Source organism: Anser cygnoides, chromosome 20 (assembly GCF_040182565.1).
Source record: "Anser cygnoides isolate HZ-2024a breed goose chromosome 20, Taihu_goose_T2T_genome, whole genome shotgun sequence".
Taxonomy (NCBI): Eukaryota; Metazoa; Chordata; class Aves; order Anseriformes; family Anatidae; genus Anser; species Anser cygnoides.
The window spans coordinates 7,196,835-7,211,716 of NC_089892.1; the positions used below are offsets into that span (position 1 = coordinate 7,196,835).

At 37.9% G+C, this 14,882-nt stretch overlaps 1 protein-coding gene across 1 annotated transcript in view; it reads left to right on the forward strand.

The window, feature by feature from the left end:
- Positions 1-14,882, forward strand: part of CDK5RAP2 (CDK5 regulatory subunit associated protein 2) — an 80,105-nt gene that overhangs the window by 55,238 nt on the left and 9,985 nt on the right. The window contains 8 exon segments of the mRNA XM_048052975.2: positions 1,623-1,855; positions 3,408-3,456; positions 4,274-4,461; positions 5,603-5,728; positions 10,066-10,182; positions 11,603-11,792; positions 12,009-12,130; positions 13,518-13,766. Of these exon segments, the coding sequence (XP_047908932.2) occupies positions 1,623-1,855; positions 3,408-3,456; positions 4,274-4,461; positions 5,603-5,728; positions 10,066-10,182; positions 11,603-11,792; positions 12,009-12,130; positions 13,518-13,766 (1,274 nt within the window).

The following is a 14,882-nucleotide window of genomic DNA, read 5'->3' on the forward strand; positions in this document are numbered from 1 at the left end:
TATCCTTAGGTTATTCCATGGGTTGGGATGACCATGCTAATCGAATATTTGCAGTTTTGCAGCTTTTCCTTTTTCTTCAGGTGACAAATATAAGAAAATGGAACATCCCATTTAAGCTATAAACGTTTCTGTGGGGAGTTGGCTGACAGATTTATGGTAGCCCTTCTGTTTGTGTGACCAAACTTTATGTATAAAATAAGAATTTGAGACTATTTATAATTTATTTTACAGTTGTGTGCTGTAGTGCCTCCTTTGAAGGATGTGAAAGTAGATATATATTGAAATTAATAAATGAAACTTTATGGCATAAACATCTAAGCTAGAAAGTCATTTATGGGAGGCTAGAAAGTATCAGTCCTGTTTTTCATATGGAAAGACTGGGGGCAGCATTTCTGATAGCGTACGTACAAATCACAGACATAAAATGTGGTCTCATAAGACAAAACTTTTTTTTTCCCTGGCTTTAGTGTTGTTATTTGCCTGAGGGCCAGTAGAGTGGCAGGAAGGTATAACATAGAAAGGGATTCATCCTATTGGTTTTCTTCAGAATGCTTGAGTAGAAATGTTTGGACATGTTGAGCAACCAGCAACACGGACAATTGTATATCTCTTAGTATTACTGTCATAAAATACAGTCCTGCTACCTAGTGCATATAAATTTACATACCTTGAAAATACAACTCTGTCATATTACAAAGGGAGATCTGACTGTAAATTAAGCAATGAGGTGGCATGGATCGCTGTGAGGTTTTTATGGCCACTGTCTAGGACAACAACATGAGTCACAAGTGACAGACCCAGAAATGAGTTACATATCTTTTCCTATACAAATGACAATAAAAATTTCATAACAACCCACACCACCATACGTTTTGTTTATGTATTCTTTTGTTTGACTCCGTGCACTTTTTCAGGTCCTCTCTCCCTTTTCACTCCTTCCACTAATGTATGAATCTGTAAAAAGATGTGTGATACAGACAATTATATTACAAAGGGGATGTCTATAATCACAAGTGCAGAATAAATTCAATTGATCTGAATTGAAATTTATACCCTAGCTTGTGGAGAAGAGTTTGGACACTACAGTAGTTGTCATGGTCACATTTCTGGCAATAAGCCTTCAGAGATATGTAGGATTTGTCAGACTAGATGAAACCATGAGCTCAGAAAGTCCAATATTGTGCTCCTGGCAGCCACTATATACAGTTTCAGAAGGGACAGCTCCATTTGATCTTTTATACTAATTTAAAAAAACAGGAAAAAATACGTGTAATTTTAAAAACTCTCTTCATGTATTCAGTCCTATTTGCTTTGCTTTGGCACCTTTGCATGCCATCCAGGTTACTTCCAGGCAGACAAACAAGTTCATCATTTTAGTTTCTGCACAACTTACAAATGAAGCAGTTAAGTGAAGGATAATAACCCCCAAGTTATGCCCATAAATACAAAACTCAACAGTTAGAGACAATATATTTGTCATTGTGGCTGTAAAAGCATTTTAAAAGAAAATTGAGTCACATAAAATTATAGCTTAGAAATATAAGTTTAATTCACTTTTTATTTATATTTAAATGTTATTTATGGTCAGAAAATTGCTTTCAAAGATAATTTCATTTTCTCAGATATGATTCATTAGTTCATTCGCAAGCTCAAGAGCTTTCCTTTCAACACCAACAAATTAAAGAGATCCACGGTGGTTGTGTCACTTACCATCAACATCTGACGAGCCTTATTAAAGCTTTTGAGGAACTGCTTCAAGCCAGTGATGTAGATTATTATGTTGCTGAAGGCTTCCGTGAGCAGCTGAATCAAAGCGTTCTATTGTTTGAGAAGCTGGAAAGGAAATTCCTGTATGGTAAGTAGCAGTGTTTTGTGCTTATTGTTTGAGGCATGTTAGTATTCTCAAAATGTGTAGATTTTTTGTTTGTGTTTGTGTGCGAATAAGACCCTTACTTCCTCGTGGTTGCTTTTGAATGTTTTATGTGGAGGACTGCCTTGGAGTATAAAATTTTAATCCTCCAAAAAGACTGGATTTTAATTTGGTAGTTGGCCTCCATATTGGCACCTTCCATTTTGAATTGTTTATATACATGCTTATTTGAACTGTTCAAAACATAGCGGTTATGGTTTAATAAAAGTTTTATTTTAGCCCTAACATCACAAGTGTGGCTGTTTCTCTCCCAACAGCTCGCAGTGCTTCCACAGATGTCAGCTGCAAAACTGGCATCTTTAGCCAAACACTTGAAGTGGCCTAAAATAGGGACACTGACCCCTACAACTTCCTGAAATTGGTTCTAGAAGATCATTTTGCTCTGAAACATTCAGGTCCTAGCCGTAGAATGATCTGTATTCTGCCTTTCTTTAAAGATAGTGGCAGCATTTTGCTGTTTTTGATTGTTCATAGAAGGAAGCTGTATATGAGAAAAAGGTATTATGGCTAGCGTGTCATAGCAGTGTAATAAAAGATTGAGTGTCTTCAATGATTTCAGTGGCTACAGAGATTCTTTGCATTACAAATAAGAAGACTGTTGTGAATAAAGATAAAATGTCTTTAAAAAAAAAAGCATCAAGCCAACAGATGGTATCCTATATACTATGAAAAGTCACTGACAACTGAGACAATTCAATATATCTAACACAATGGTGTTGCATTGAATCACACATTAAAATAAAATGATGTTTGTAGGGCAATAAAGAACATTCAGCTTACTAAGAATTGACTGTAAAGAAGAAGCATAAACAACCGTCTGTCTCTGCGTTTCCATCCTGACCTTCAGTTCATTCCCCAGAAATTTCAGCTGTGCAACTCTTGCCTGCCACTTTTGCTTAATTGCACAAAAATTTTACAATGTGGGGAGCCAAGGTGACACCACACAACTCTTATTTCCTAATTCAAATTCGTGTCTGAGTCCAGGTCCCTAACACCGAGTTGTGCTTATGCTGACACTGTGCCACTGAGAATATTGCAGAAAGAGTCCTGTGCATGCCCGTTTAAGGACAACTGGTTAGCGTGGCTCCAGATGGAAAAAATCCAAGTGAGATGGAATTGTTCTTTTGCAATTTTTAATGCAGTAGCAGCGACATGTACCCCAATCCTTTTGCAGTATAGCACAACTTTTCACCTCTGTGTGCTGACTAAAGCACTAAGGCTGTAAAACTTGGCACATATGTTGCATAGTCCTTCCTTAGACATTTTTTGAACCTCAGTGAAAGTTTGGCTTTCTTGCTGTGCCATAAATGGTTTTGCTCACGTACAGTATTTGACATTAATGCACAATGTGTTGAGTGTCTGTTGGCTTCTGTAAATTCTCATTAATTTACCATTCTATATATAAATAGTTTAAGATGGAGGGGAAAGAAGTGTTATTCTCAATATCTGTTTTTAATCAGATGTTTTTGCTTTGCAGAAGAGTCACTAGGTGCAGAAGTTACTATACTTTATGAATTAGCTCAAAGGTAAGAGTGTAACTCCATGTTATCTAAATACCATGTTATTTGATAAATTGGTAAGGATGCTCTATATTTTGTAGTCCAACTTCAACTGTCTTACTTTTTGGTGAGTGCTTTGTTTATGTTGCCTGTTTCATTAATATCCATTCTGTTAATAGAATATTCATAGAAAACAAACTTGGGCTTTTTTTTGCTACTTCTTAGCAAAGGGCTGAGATACTGAGATGAGACATCATGCTACCAAGCTTTTTCCTTTCATGAACAAACATAAAACGTTCATTCTTGTGCAGAATACACCAAGGTGTGTATTTAGATATAATCCTAATTGCAGCTGCTAGGAAGGGTAGTTCTTCTGTTTGCGTGACCTTGGGGCTGGCTCAGGATCACCGGAGTACAGTGGTGTTGAACTTCATTCTCAAAACACCCTCATGCTGAAGAGAGTAGCATAAGGGTGAAGGTGAAGAGAGCCCGTGTTGTTATGCTGCTCATGTTGGTTTTATGCCAGCCTGGGATTCTTTTGTGTGACAGAAATCCTCAGCTGCCTGTTTAAGGCAATCTGAGGCCCCTTAACGCAAAGCGGACCTCAGCTAGCACTGGAACATGAACACTAGGCTTGAGTTTTATTGATTATTCCTGCTGACATAGTGAGGTTTGAATTTCAGACTTGATACATACCACTGATGCATAGTTCTTTGTCATATTTGGTCACATAAAGTCACTTCCCTAACCTGAGTCCTGTAAGCATGCCACCGTGTTCTCAGTTCATGCTTCTGAAACAATAAAATATTTTTTGTAATTTAAAACATTTTGTTTTGTTCAAAAGGGAGAATGAGAAGAACACCACAATGTACCAGCAACTTAAGGATGAATCACCTGTACCATCTGCTCTACATAGCTTGTCTGACTTTGATTTGTCAGAAAAGTCATCTCTTGGATCACCAGAGCACAGACACGACCTAGGAGAAGGACAACGTGGCACACTGGCGCTTCTGCCAAATAAGTTTCCCCCAGGTAATTTTTTTTCCCAATGAAGATTCACTAGATATTGGGAAAATGTGATAAATAAGACACGAGGGAACTAATTAAGAAATAATGAAGAATGTTTGTCTGCTTCGGCTTTCCAGTATCTTGCATAATCATTGCAATTTCAGTAATAAGGCATACAGAGATGACAGCGATTTGAACTACCTCCTGTTTGAAACAAAATTAACTATGATATTTTGTCTTTGTTGTTTTAGACTATCATCTTTTACAGTACTCTAGACGGTCTTTAAATAGACAAGTTATGAGGGAAAAAATAGACAATTGTCAAGAGATTATTGCATTGAAAAAGAGAGGTTTTCTAATTTTATAAAAGCCAGTGTTGTGTTTCCTTGAGAATTGTAAGTGCTGCATAATTAATAAGCGGTGTCATGTTTGACCTGGATAGTTTCACTAAACGCAAGCAATGCTTGCAGTAGTTTGTTATAGGCAGTGATGAAAATTTAATAGCTGAGATAGCATGTACTGTTCAGGAGAAAAAATATTGCAGAGTAAACCAGGAGTGTATGACATGGATAAACTGACAAATAAGATAGTGACAGTTTGAACAGATAAGTTCCTGAGTAAAGCTGAAACTTACAGCCAATGGAAGAAAAATTGTGGAATGGCAAAGCAAGAAGGAACAGGTACAGTAATGAAACTTGATAGAACAGATTTATTTATTAAGGTATGCATTGTGTAAGCCAAAGTCAAATTTATATCTGAGTTACTCTGGTAAGCTTCCTATTGTTATAAGGAAAAATGTGTACTATTGCTGTGCTGAGTCTGAACTGAAGCTGTATTGCAGAACTTAGGATTCCTTCCCAAGTCTAGGCAATGTTTTAACTACACAACATTGTGATCTGCTACAGTTTTGTAGGAAGATGATGCTTAAAAAGCCTTAAAACTGGACTATTGTTTAAATTAAAGTTTGGAGTAGTTTTCAGTGAATGTGTGGTTTGGACCCTATATGGAAAAAAAAACTGCTATGGAGCCAGATATTTAGCGTCTAACATTTTGAACAGTTATGTCATTTTTTAGTATTAATGCACATTCGGTTAGACAGGAGTACACAGAGGAAAGGAATACAATCACTTGCTCTAAATAAGAAGTGGTCTCTTGGTTTATTCAGAGTTATTAATGGAGCATCTTCAAGAAATTCGAATCCTGAGACAACGTTTAGAGTACTCCATAAAAAACAACGAGAGACTGAGGAAACAGCTTGAGAGACAAGTAATAGACAAAGAACTAGATCAAGGTAAGAATTTTTTTCCTGATAAGTTAAATCCACCTTTCCTGCTTAAAGCCTGAGGGAGTAAACACTGTAGGAAATGTTTTGTGTCCTTTTTTGAGTAAAACCCACCCCTTTACAGTTGGGAAATGATATGCCTTTCTCTGAATACTGCTGTGTCTTGAGCTTCATCAGCAGGCACAGCTTTTCCATGCTTCCAAACACACTTATCCTGTGCCTGCCTCTTCCTTGACTCCATTGCTTGCAGTGTGTCCAGTAGAGATGCACAAATCTTCTGTGGGATATAGGTCCACCTCAAAGCTGCAAACCTACAATTGCACATATTGCTAAGAGAACAGGACTGCAGTGCTACCAGGTAGTTTTATGCCATTTGATGATACTGTGGTTGAATTTCATCCAGAAAATTGAAAGGTTGCCTAGTTCAGTTATCAGCAACCAGCCTGTTTTCTTTTGCCTTTAGGATGTCATTATTGTTATAATGGACTTGGATGTTAGGTTGTCACCCTCTTTTAATTCTCTGCCATGTCCAGCCAGGGGTAGTTGCAGGCGAGGAAGCCAATTTTATCAACATAATTTCAGTTGGGTCTAGGCCCAGAATGAGTAGAGGAGGTGACTTGCTCCAGTGTTGCTGCTATTGGTACAAAGTAGGAATGCCGTGGAATTAGCTGTCCTACCCCTAGTCTGTGTACATGCAGGGTGGACAGTACACTGCCTCCGTAAACAGGACTGGTGGAGATGACTTCTCTGGATTTCTCTGACTGCTTTAAAGCCAGATTTTGTTTCCATACAGGGGCGAAATAGCTGGAGTAGAGCATAGAGCCTAGGCTATGGTGTTCTGTCATTTGAATTGCTTGGTGTGATAAATATGTTCTACACAAAATGACATGGAGCATTTTTAATGAGAATTATCTGACAAACTGATGAAAATGTTAACATAGAGTTGGTTTGCATTCCAAACTCTAATATGAAGCAGTGGATGAAAATACTAAAAATAGGCATGCAAATTCAGAGTCACTGCTCGCTGTTGTTAGTGTTCGGCGTCTTTGAAAGCTGAGCTCTGTGGTGCATTTGGAACTTTCATGGAAAGGTAGCCAGGCTCTCAGTAAGGATGGTTTTGTAGCACCTTTTCATGCCTACAGCACCAGGCATACTTTCCCACACTTTGCTTTCTCTATTCGTGTTCTCCTTCCCACATTTCCCCCTATAGGAGAGTTGATTAATATGCAATATTACTCAGAGTGGAAGCAGGCAATAAATACGTATATGCTTTCCTCTTACTCAGTTTCACTAATATTGACATTAGATTCATTATGTTTTACATCATACCCGTGATCCATTTCTGTTGTTGTTTAAATGGATACTACCTACAAATGGCAGTTTGCTTTCAGGAGTAATTTATGCTGATGGAAAGGTGTATAAAAAAGCATCCATTTCATTCATGAAGTATTTACGCTGCTGGAAAGGCATACCGTGCTCTAGAAATAACCACACTGAAACACTTCCAGCTCTTTTACAGCTTCATAAAGATTCTGGCAAGGGCATCCATTAATGCAGGGAAAGTATATTTTCTTTATAAACTGTCTTATGCCTTCCATCTGTCTTCTTGTTGCCTTAGTGCATCTACCAATGCATGGAGGAAAAAATTCAAAAAGGAAGGAAAAAACAAGTATGTGTTACAACAGTTCCTGGTTGTTACTGTGTTCTTTCAGCACTTTCTGCTTCTCTCAGTTTTGAAGATCTCTTTCATGGTATCAGATATGTGCGTTCTCTCCTCTAGTAGTGATGCTACTTATTTTTGTATTATATAATATATATATATATATATATAGGTTTTTTTTATTGGCTTTCAGTGTAAAAAGAAGTTCCTAAGTGAAGTTCAAGGAGATTTTAGCTTTGGGGCATAATCATTCAAAACAGTTTTTTAACTTTTAACTTACTACCCTTCATCTGTTTTCCTTTAAAGAGGACAAATAAGGTGTAATGTACTTAATTGTTGATGAGAGCCTGTTAAATTCATTTGATATTGAGTTGTTGGTTCGAAGAAAGTCAATACGTTGAATTACTCTTGTCTATTTGATAAATATTATATGTATGTATATACGCACACCTAGCCATCATTTTTGCTATGCTATTTTTATTAAGTAGATTTTCTAAATATTTAAATGCCTCTGGGCTTCTAGTATTCTATAAATGACACAAGAGCTGGTAATGGCTACATCATTACTGTAGAGCTGAGATTTGCAGTGCAAGTAGATCTGAAATAATTGCTTCAATCATTTCAAATGTGAGGCATCAAAATAAAATCAAAGGTTTAATTTTGAATTTCCTATGTTTCAAATGTTATTAACAGCAGTTAACATTAAAAGGGGGGGATTGTTTGCTTTCTTTAACCCGTAAGTATCTAATATATATCCTCAGACTTATCTTCTGCTTGAATTTGCGTTTGTTTTGCTTTGTTTGGGAGTGAGTATTTACTTCCTTCCTCCATGCTGTGATTTTCTGTAGTGCCTGCCTTTCAGTCAGTGCTTCCTTTGAACCCTTCGAGGTACGCTTCCTTAGCGCTCACTTTTTCAGCACGTAACATAATGAAAACTCAAGTGTTTCACAATTGTAGGCCCTGATGCTTCACTGTACTCTGCTTGGATGGACCTTTGCATCTATGGAGAGCGTAATTGATGTCAGCAGGGCTCTGCACAGAAGTAGTAGTCTCAGTAGTGGGTCAAATTGCAGGATTGTGGCCTTATTACCACTGGCTCTACATTATCCCTTATTATGTAAGATAACTAATAGTTATATTCTAAAGCCTTTCAGTAGGATTGTGATAGCATAACTTTTCAAATAGGATAAAGCTGGGTGATGGGCAATAAATTAAATTAGAATCAAGATGAGACCATCAAGCCTTGCCACTTCAAGTTGAATTGCTTTGTTAAAATCTGAAAGGGAAAAGCCTTTTGAGTTCACATAGCTACCTCAACTCTTTAACATATAGATAGTAAAATGCCATTAGTGCCAGACTTCTAGAGCCTTTGAGTCTTTCAGTAACGACAAGAGGTGCATATCATGGCACACTACATCCCAGTTAGGTAGTTGGTAAAAGCTTCAATTGGGATTACAATAAAATGAGATTATTCAGAGGAAGTGCAGCACATCAAATTGAATTGAACTGCCAGAGCTGAAAGGCATCCTCCTCACCCATTCAGCTAATTTTTTTGCCAGCTGGTTATTTCTCTATTAACCAAATAGTTGACACTCATGCAGTTATCTCAAGCACTAAAGCATTGTAGATACTGGGATAACCAATCAGCTGAAAAACACTTTTAATGGTAATGTTAATTCCAGTGGGTCCTGAAGTGTTTTATTGACTATAAATAGGTTATAAAGGGCAATAGCAATTACTTGACTTGCATTTCAGAGGCAGTTGCCTTGTGAGTGGAATATGGTAGTTCTCAGGATGCACTGTACACACCGCTGGGGGATAAGCAGTGTAAATACAGTACGTAATGAGGATTACCTAGGCTGGAATTTGACTGAATGGATACACGATTTAGCACTTACATTCATATGAATAGTGCAATGAGGTACTCAGAGTAGGATTCATCAGCCTGAAGTTTCTAAAAGTCAGGCATTAAATCCAAGCATTCCTCTTGGAGGCACTGGAGAGAAGTCACACTCTGGAGGTGCCTTTTCCTCCCCGAGGTTATTGATGGAAGCCCTACGTCAATCAACACTGGCTCAGTTGTGTAATTTTAAATTAGCTGAAATTAAAGTACAAGTCTTCATCTCTGCGATTATAAATGGGTTCTCAGGTTGTAATCAGAGGCAAAGATGGTGACTCCAGCCCTACGCTCTCAACTGGCATGGTACCATATGGATAAACAGGCTTGTTACTTCCAGCATTACCCACTGTTAATTAATTTGTAAAATCTAGCAGTCCTCTGCAGTGGTTTCAGTGAATACAACAGAGTATGAACCAAGGAATACAGAAATATGGGTGAACCTTGGTACAGTTTGCATGATTTTAAAAGAATAGCAATGTCACAACATGCTCCTGTGTTTTGTCCTGTTGCATTCTTGTCTGATAGTTAAAGACTTCCAGGGATAATTTTGCAATTTTGGTAATTACTGTCCAGCAATGGGAGGTACTTGTGATGCAGGGCGTTGGGTTACTTGGCATTAACCTGAACTGCCTTTCAGTCTGTAAGGATAACCTTCAAAATACAGAGGGGATAAATACTTTCATAACATGTTTTTCTGTGATTTTTTAAATTGTTCTTGTCTGGAAAGTTTAATCGTTAATGACCTAGAGATGACTCATAAATCATCTTTTATGTATATATTTATAGGTTCTGCAAACATTTTCATCCGTGGCTCAGAGCAGGATAATTCTCTGACTTCTGAAGTACGTTTCCTGAGGAAGCAAAATCAAGTTCTGAATGCAATGCTAGCAAAAGGATCCAGAGGTAAAATGCAAAACTGTGCTTTACAGGAGTAGACTACAACTCATTCCAAATCAGAAAACAATAAAGTATTTACAGTCCATTAAATTGACTTCTCCATTCTTCCCACTCCTGAAATTCTGTGCTCAACCGTAAGCATTCATACTGAAGTTAACATGATAAAAGAGTAGCAGTAATGTTTCTTCTTTCTGTTTATTCGTAGCATTTTCCATTTGATGTGTGCTTTCATTTTTCCCTTCTTTTTACATTTCTTTCTTTTTACACGTTCTTTTTCCTCCCTTTGCCTTTTATTACCATTTTCTTAATTCTTTTTTCTCCATGCCTCTATTCCAAAGCCCTCTCTTTTAGTGCCTCTTGTTGCTTATTGTTTTGTTTACAATCTGATTTTTGTTAATGTATTACTGCTTTTGTTTCCACGTCTGACAATATGATCCGATAATATCAGAGTTTCTTTTTTTATTTTATTTTATAAGAACCACAGTGAATAACACATTGTCAACCTTGAGTTTTAAAATAATGTCAGTGTCTCTGGAGTTTGTGAGTTCTTTTCCTTTTATTCCTGGAGGCACTAGAGAAGAAAAGCCGCAGAGATACTTCCTGCTTGTTTTCTTCTCAGGTGCTTTCTGTCTAGTCTTAGCTTAGCCCTTTAGTAGTGAAAGGCTGAGGATGCACCTTTTCAACAGCACATGGGGATTACCATTTTCATAGCCTTTCATAGAAGATGAGGAAATGATTTTCTGACAGCTGGGAGTCGGAATGACTCTGCTCTGCTGTTTCTTTGCCAAGGGTGCCTCTTCCTTTTCTAATACTGAATGTAGGGTCACAAAAAAAATTTAGGGTCCTTATAAACCTCTCTGGTTGCAGCTGTTCCAATATGCTCAGTTGCCCCTACCAACAGTTCTTTGTCACAGGGGGAACTGCTTGTGCCAAGAAAAGGACTGCTGCCATACAGTTGGCTGGGAATGAGAGAACAGAGGGATTTCTATGGGACAAAGAGGAGCATGGATTCTGCTCCCTGAAGCAGTCCTACTGACTTCTTTTCTTCCAAAAGAGAAGTCAAATTTACTATTTTGTGAGGATTAGCAAAATTCACAGCCTTCTTTGGGAAACTCCTGCCGCTAGTTTTTGAATGCCATCCTTCTGACCAGTTCCAGGTAGTGGGGGCATTTGGCGTATGAAGCCCTACACAGTTACTTATTGAGCTCTTTTATGGAACCCTTTGTGAATCTTGGGAGTTAAGTGTTGCATTGTTACAGAAAATGCATCTAGCAAAAATCAATAGAAAATTGAAATACTGAAATCCTAAAACTCAGAAGAGCAGCTGTTATTTTCTGACAGTCTCTAAAAAAGCTGATTTTGTTAAAGAGCATCGCTTTAGTGGGTTGTGGGCATTACAAATAACTTGTGTTTCTTCTCCTTTCAGATAAACAAAAGGAAAATGAAAAGTTAAGAGAATCTCTTTCTAAAAAGAATGCAATCATTGAGCATCTTCATGAGGATTATGAATGCATCAAGAAAGAAAATGAAAGGCTGCAAAAACAAATCGGCAAAAAGGAAGATGAAACCAAATATCTGACATGTGAAATTTACAGCAGTCGTAATGAATTAAACAGGTATTGATTCTGTCCACATTTAGACATTCTTTCAGGGAAGAAAATTGTCAGTGTGACATGCATGTGTTTAGCCATAACCATTAACACTAATGAGGTGCATAGATGTATTCAAAAGGCAAGGGAAGAATTGTGGGGGAAGGGGGAAGTGGATTCTAGATTTTGAAATAAAGGATAAAAATTCAACTGTTAACTTAGCATTTTATTGGAACTTAACAGGTTGCAAACAGAAATGAATGTAAAGCAACGTCAGCTCTCTGAGAATGAGAAGTTACTGCAGTCGCTGCGAACGGAGATCAAGGTTTATGAAAAGCTGGAAGAAGCAAAAAGGAAGAGGACAGGTATAAATGCACAAGGGATGTCTTGGCCCATGTGTCCCTTCCCTCTGAGTAAGATCTTGTCAAAGGACAGTACGGCTGGGTCACTATTTCTTTGTTTCTGCTCAGGTCTGCTGTGCAAAGAAGCAGCAACAACTTGATGATAAAATGCTGCTTTTTACTTGGAAATCTAACTGTTAGGTTGAAATGCTTGATTATGTTCCGACTAGGCACACCCAAGTTCCCTTTACCTTTTTAACTAAGCTAAGCTCAAATATTAAAAGTTGCTCAGGCTGAATAAACTTGGTGGGCACGTTGAGTATTTAGTTTTCATCTGAAAACAGGCTGCTCCTTCCTCACAGGTAGTGCTTGCTCAGGTAGCTTGTGCTTTCTCTTGCCTGAATATGAGGGTAGTGTCTTCTCCCTGGGGCTTGAGAGAAGCGCTGGAACTGCTTTCCGAATAAGACATTTAATAATTTCCTGCCCACTTGTCTGTCACGGAAGGTGAGGGGAAGGAATGAGACTTACATGAGTTCTTTCTAGTGCTTTTAAGGACGTTAGAGCACCAAGCAGCTGGTGGCATGGGTAGGTAAAAAAAGTGGAGCTCTGCTAAGTACTGCACACAGGATCGAGTTAATTTTCCGTTTAAAGTTCTTGTAAAAGTTGATTATTTTCTTCTTTCTACCTTCAGTAATATGCCCTGCCACCGCTGTATTTCATGCCTAGCTGCAGCAGAGCAGCCCTGTTGGCGTAGGGCTTTAAGCCAAGGCTGGCTCAGGGATAGAAACTACTTTCCTGCAGAACTAGTAATGTAATGAGAGAGCAGCAGCACCCACCTCATGCTCTCGAATCCTTTCCACTATGTGGAGAACAGTTTGATTTCAGCATGGGGGGAATACATGGAATTGTTTGTGTGCTGACCGCCTTCTATGAAAAGACAAATGCAGCCCTTGCTTTTTTGAGGTTCAGATTTGTTGCTGTGGTTGCCAGGTGCTCACTATTTTCTTTTTTTCTGCAGTGTATAAAATTAAACTCGCAATTGTACCTTATCCCTCCTCCATACTCCAAGATCACCTATTTCTTTCTTCTTTTTTTTTCTTTCCCAGACTGTGCATAATATAAAAATTTTGTAAATCCTCTTCCTTCTCTTGCTATTATATTTTTGCTTTTGGCATGAGACTTATTAGCTTTTATGGACAAAGTAAAAAATAATTTTCAGCTCTTTAAATCTTTTGAGGGTTGAAGCAATTAAGACGTGCTTTTTGTCAAACCATTATCTTAATGCTGTTTGTAGTTAATTCTTAATATTGAGGATAAAGCTGGCTATAATTTACTTGCTCAGCATTCTGATAATGGCTAATATTATTTTAATTATTGAAGATGTTAAGTGTTTCTTTTGAAATTGTCTCAGATCCCAAATGTGATGCATCAGAAGAATTTCGAAAAGATCAGAATAATCCAGTTGACTTACATGAACTATTGACTGAAATACAGAGTTTGCGAGTACAGCTTGAAAGAAGCATAGAGACAAACAAGACTTTGCATGAAAAATTAGAGGAACAGCTTTCAAAAGAAAAGGAGGAGGAAATGGGATCAGTGTCAGCTGTGAATATCAACTATCTTTTCAAACAAGAATCTCAGCATTATGCAGGAATGAATGGTACTGTGCCACACATGCTTTTGTTATGCTGTAGAAACTGTACTTTGTTCTTTAAAGATGCTCTTAGTGCTTTATTCAACATCAACTGTACAATTTGGGAGCTGCCCATCAGCCTTTCAAATCCTTTTCCTGTTAGAGCTATTAGTGCACGGGGAAGTAAAATGCACACTGTACTGTCTTAAAGCCTCCAACTGCCACTTCTTTTTCATTCAAGAAAAGCATTTGCAGAAAGTATCTGGGATGGAAGGATGCCTATGTTAAATTGCAATAATTTTTGCTTATCTGGAGGTTCTTTTTTTTTTCATGCACAGCTCTATAGCATTTGCTATGGTGACTCAAGAAGGATCAATAAGAGCACTAAATGGTCTTTGTATAAATCAGTTGTCCCCTTTATGGCCTTGAGGAATATTTTAGCTTTATTTCAATCACTGTTAAGTGATACTGTTTTAGCAAATCAGGGAAAATGTTCTCTTTATGCTAAGGGTTAGGTTATGATCCCAAGACAGATAGATGTACAGGGAAAACAGGGGGCACAGGAATGCTCTTCCTTGCTGCTGAAGTACTCAGCATAGTAACAGCTTTCCATATGTACAGCATAAGGTCTCCCTTCCTACTGTTTGTACTGGTACACAGCACATTGTGGGAAGGAATAATAATGGGGCTTTTTAACTCCATGCACTTCAGCTGCACATGCCTACCTAAATGACCTTATGCAGCACACGAAGCAGCACCATCAGGGAATGGGTGGGAGAGCTCGTGAGACACAACAGGTTTTGTGTTTTTTTTTTTTACCATCTCACTTCCAATAAGAATCACACTTCAGCTGAAATATGTAGTGAACATAATTACCATGTGCAAGTCAGAAAGATGCTGAACATAGCTGATAACCTTTATGGGTGGCTGCCATTCTCTGTGGGCTTCCTGCTTGGGCACTCTCATGTGCTCCATATGGGAATGGCTTCTTAGGGTCATCACGATAGAGAGTGTCATGCTTGTGGAGTTGATTAAAATATTTTCAGTATATTTTGGATTTTCTCATGGTGACTTGATTTTGGGAGCTGTCTTGAACATTGGACAGATGCTAAAAAAAACTGAATGTAGGTGAAGGCTGGAAAA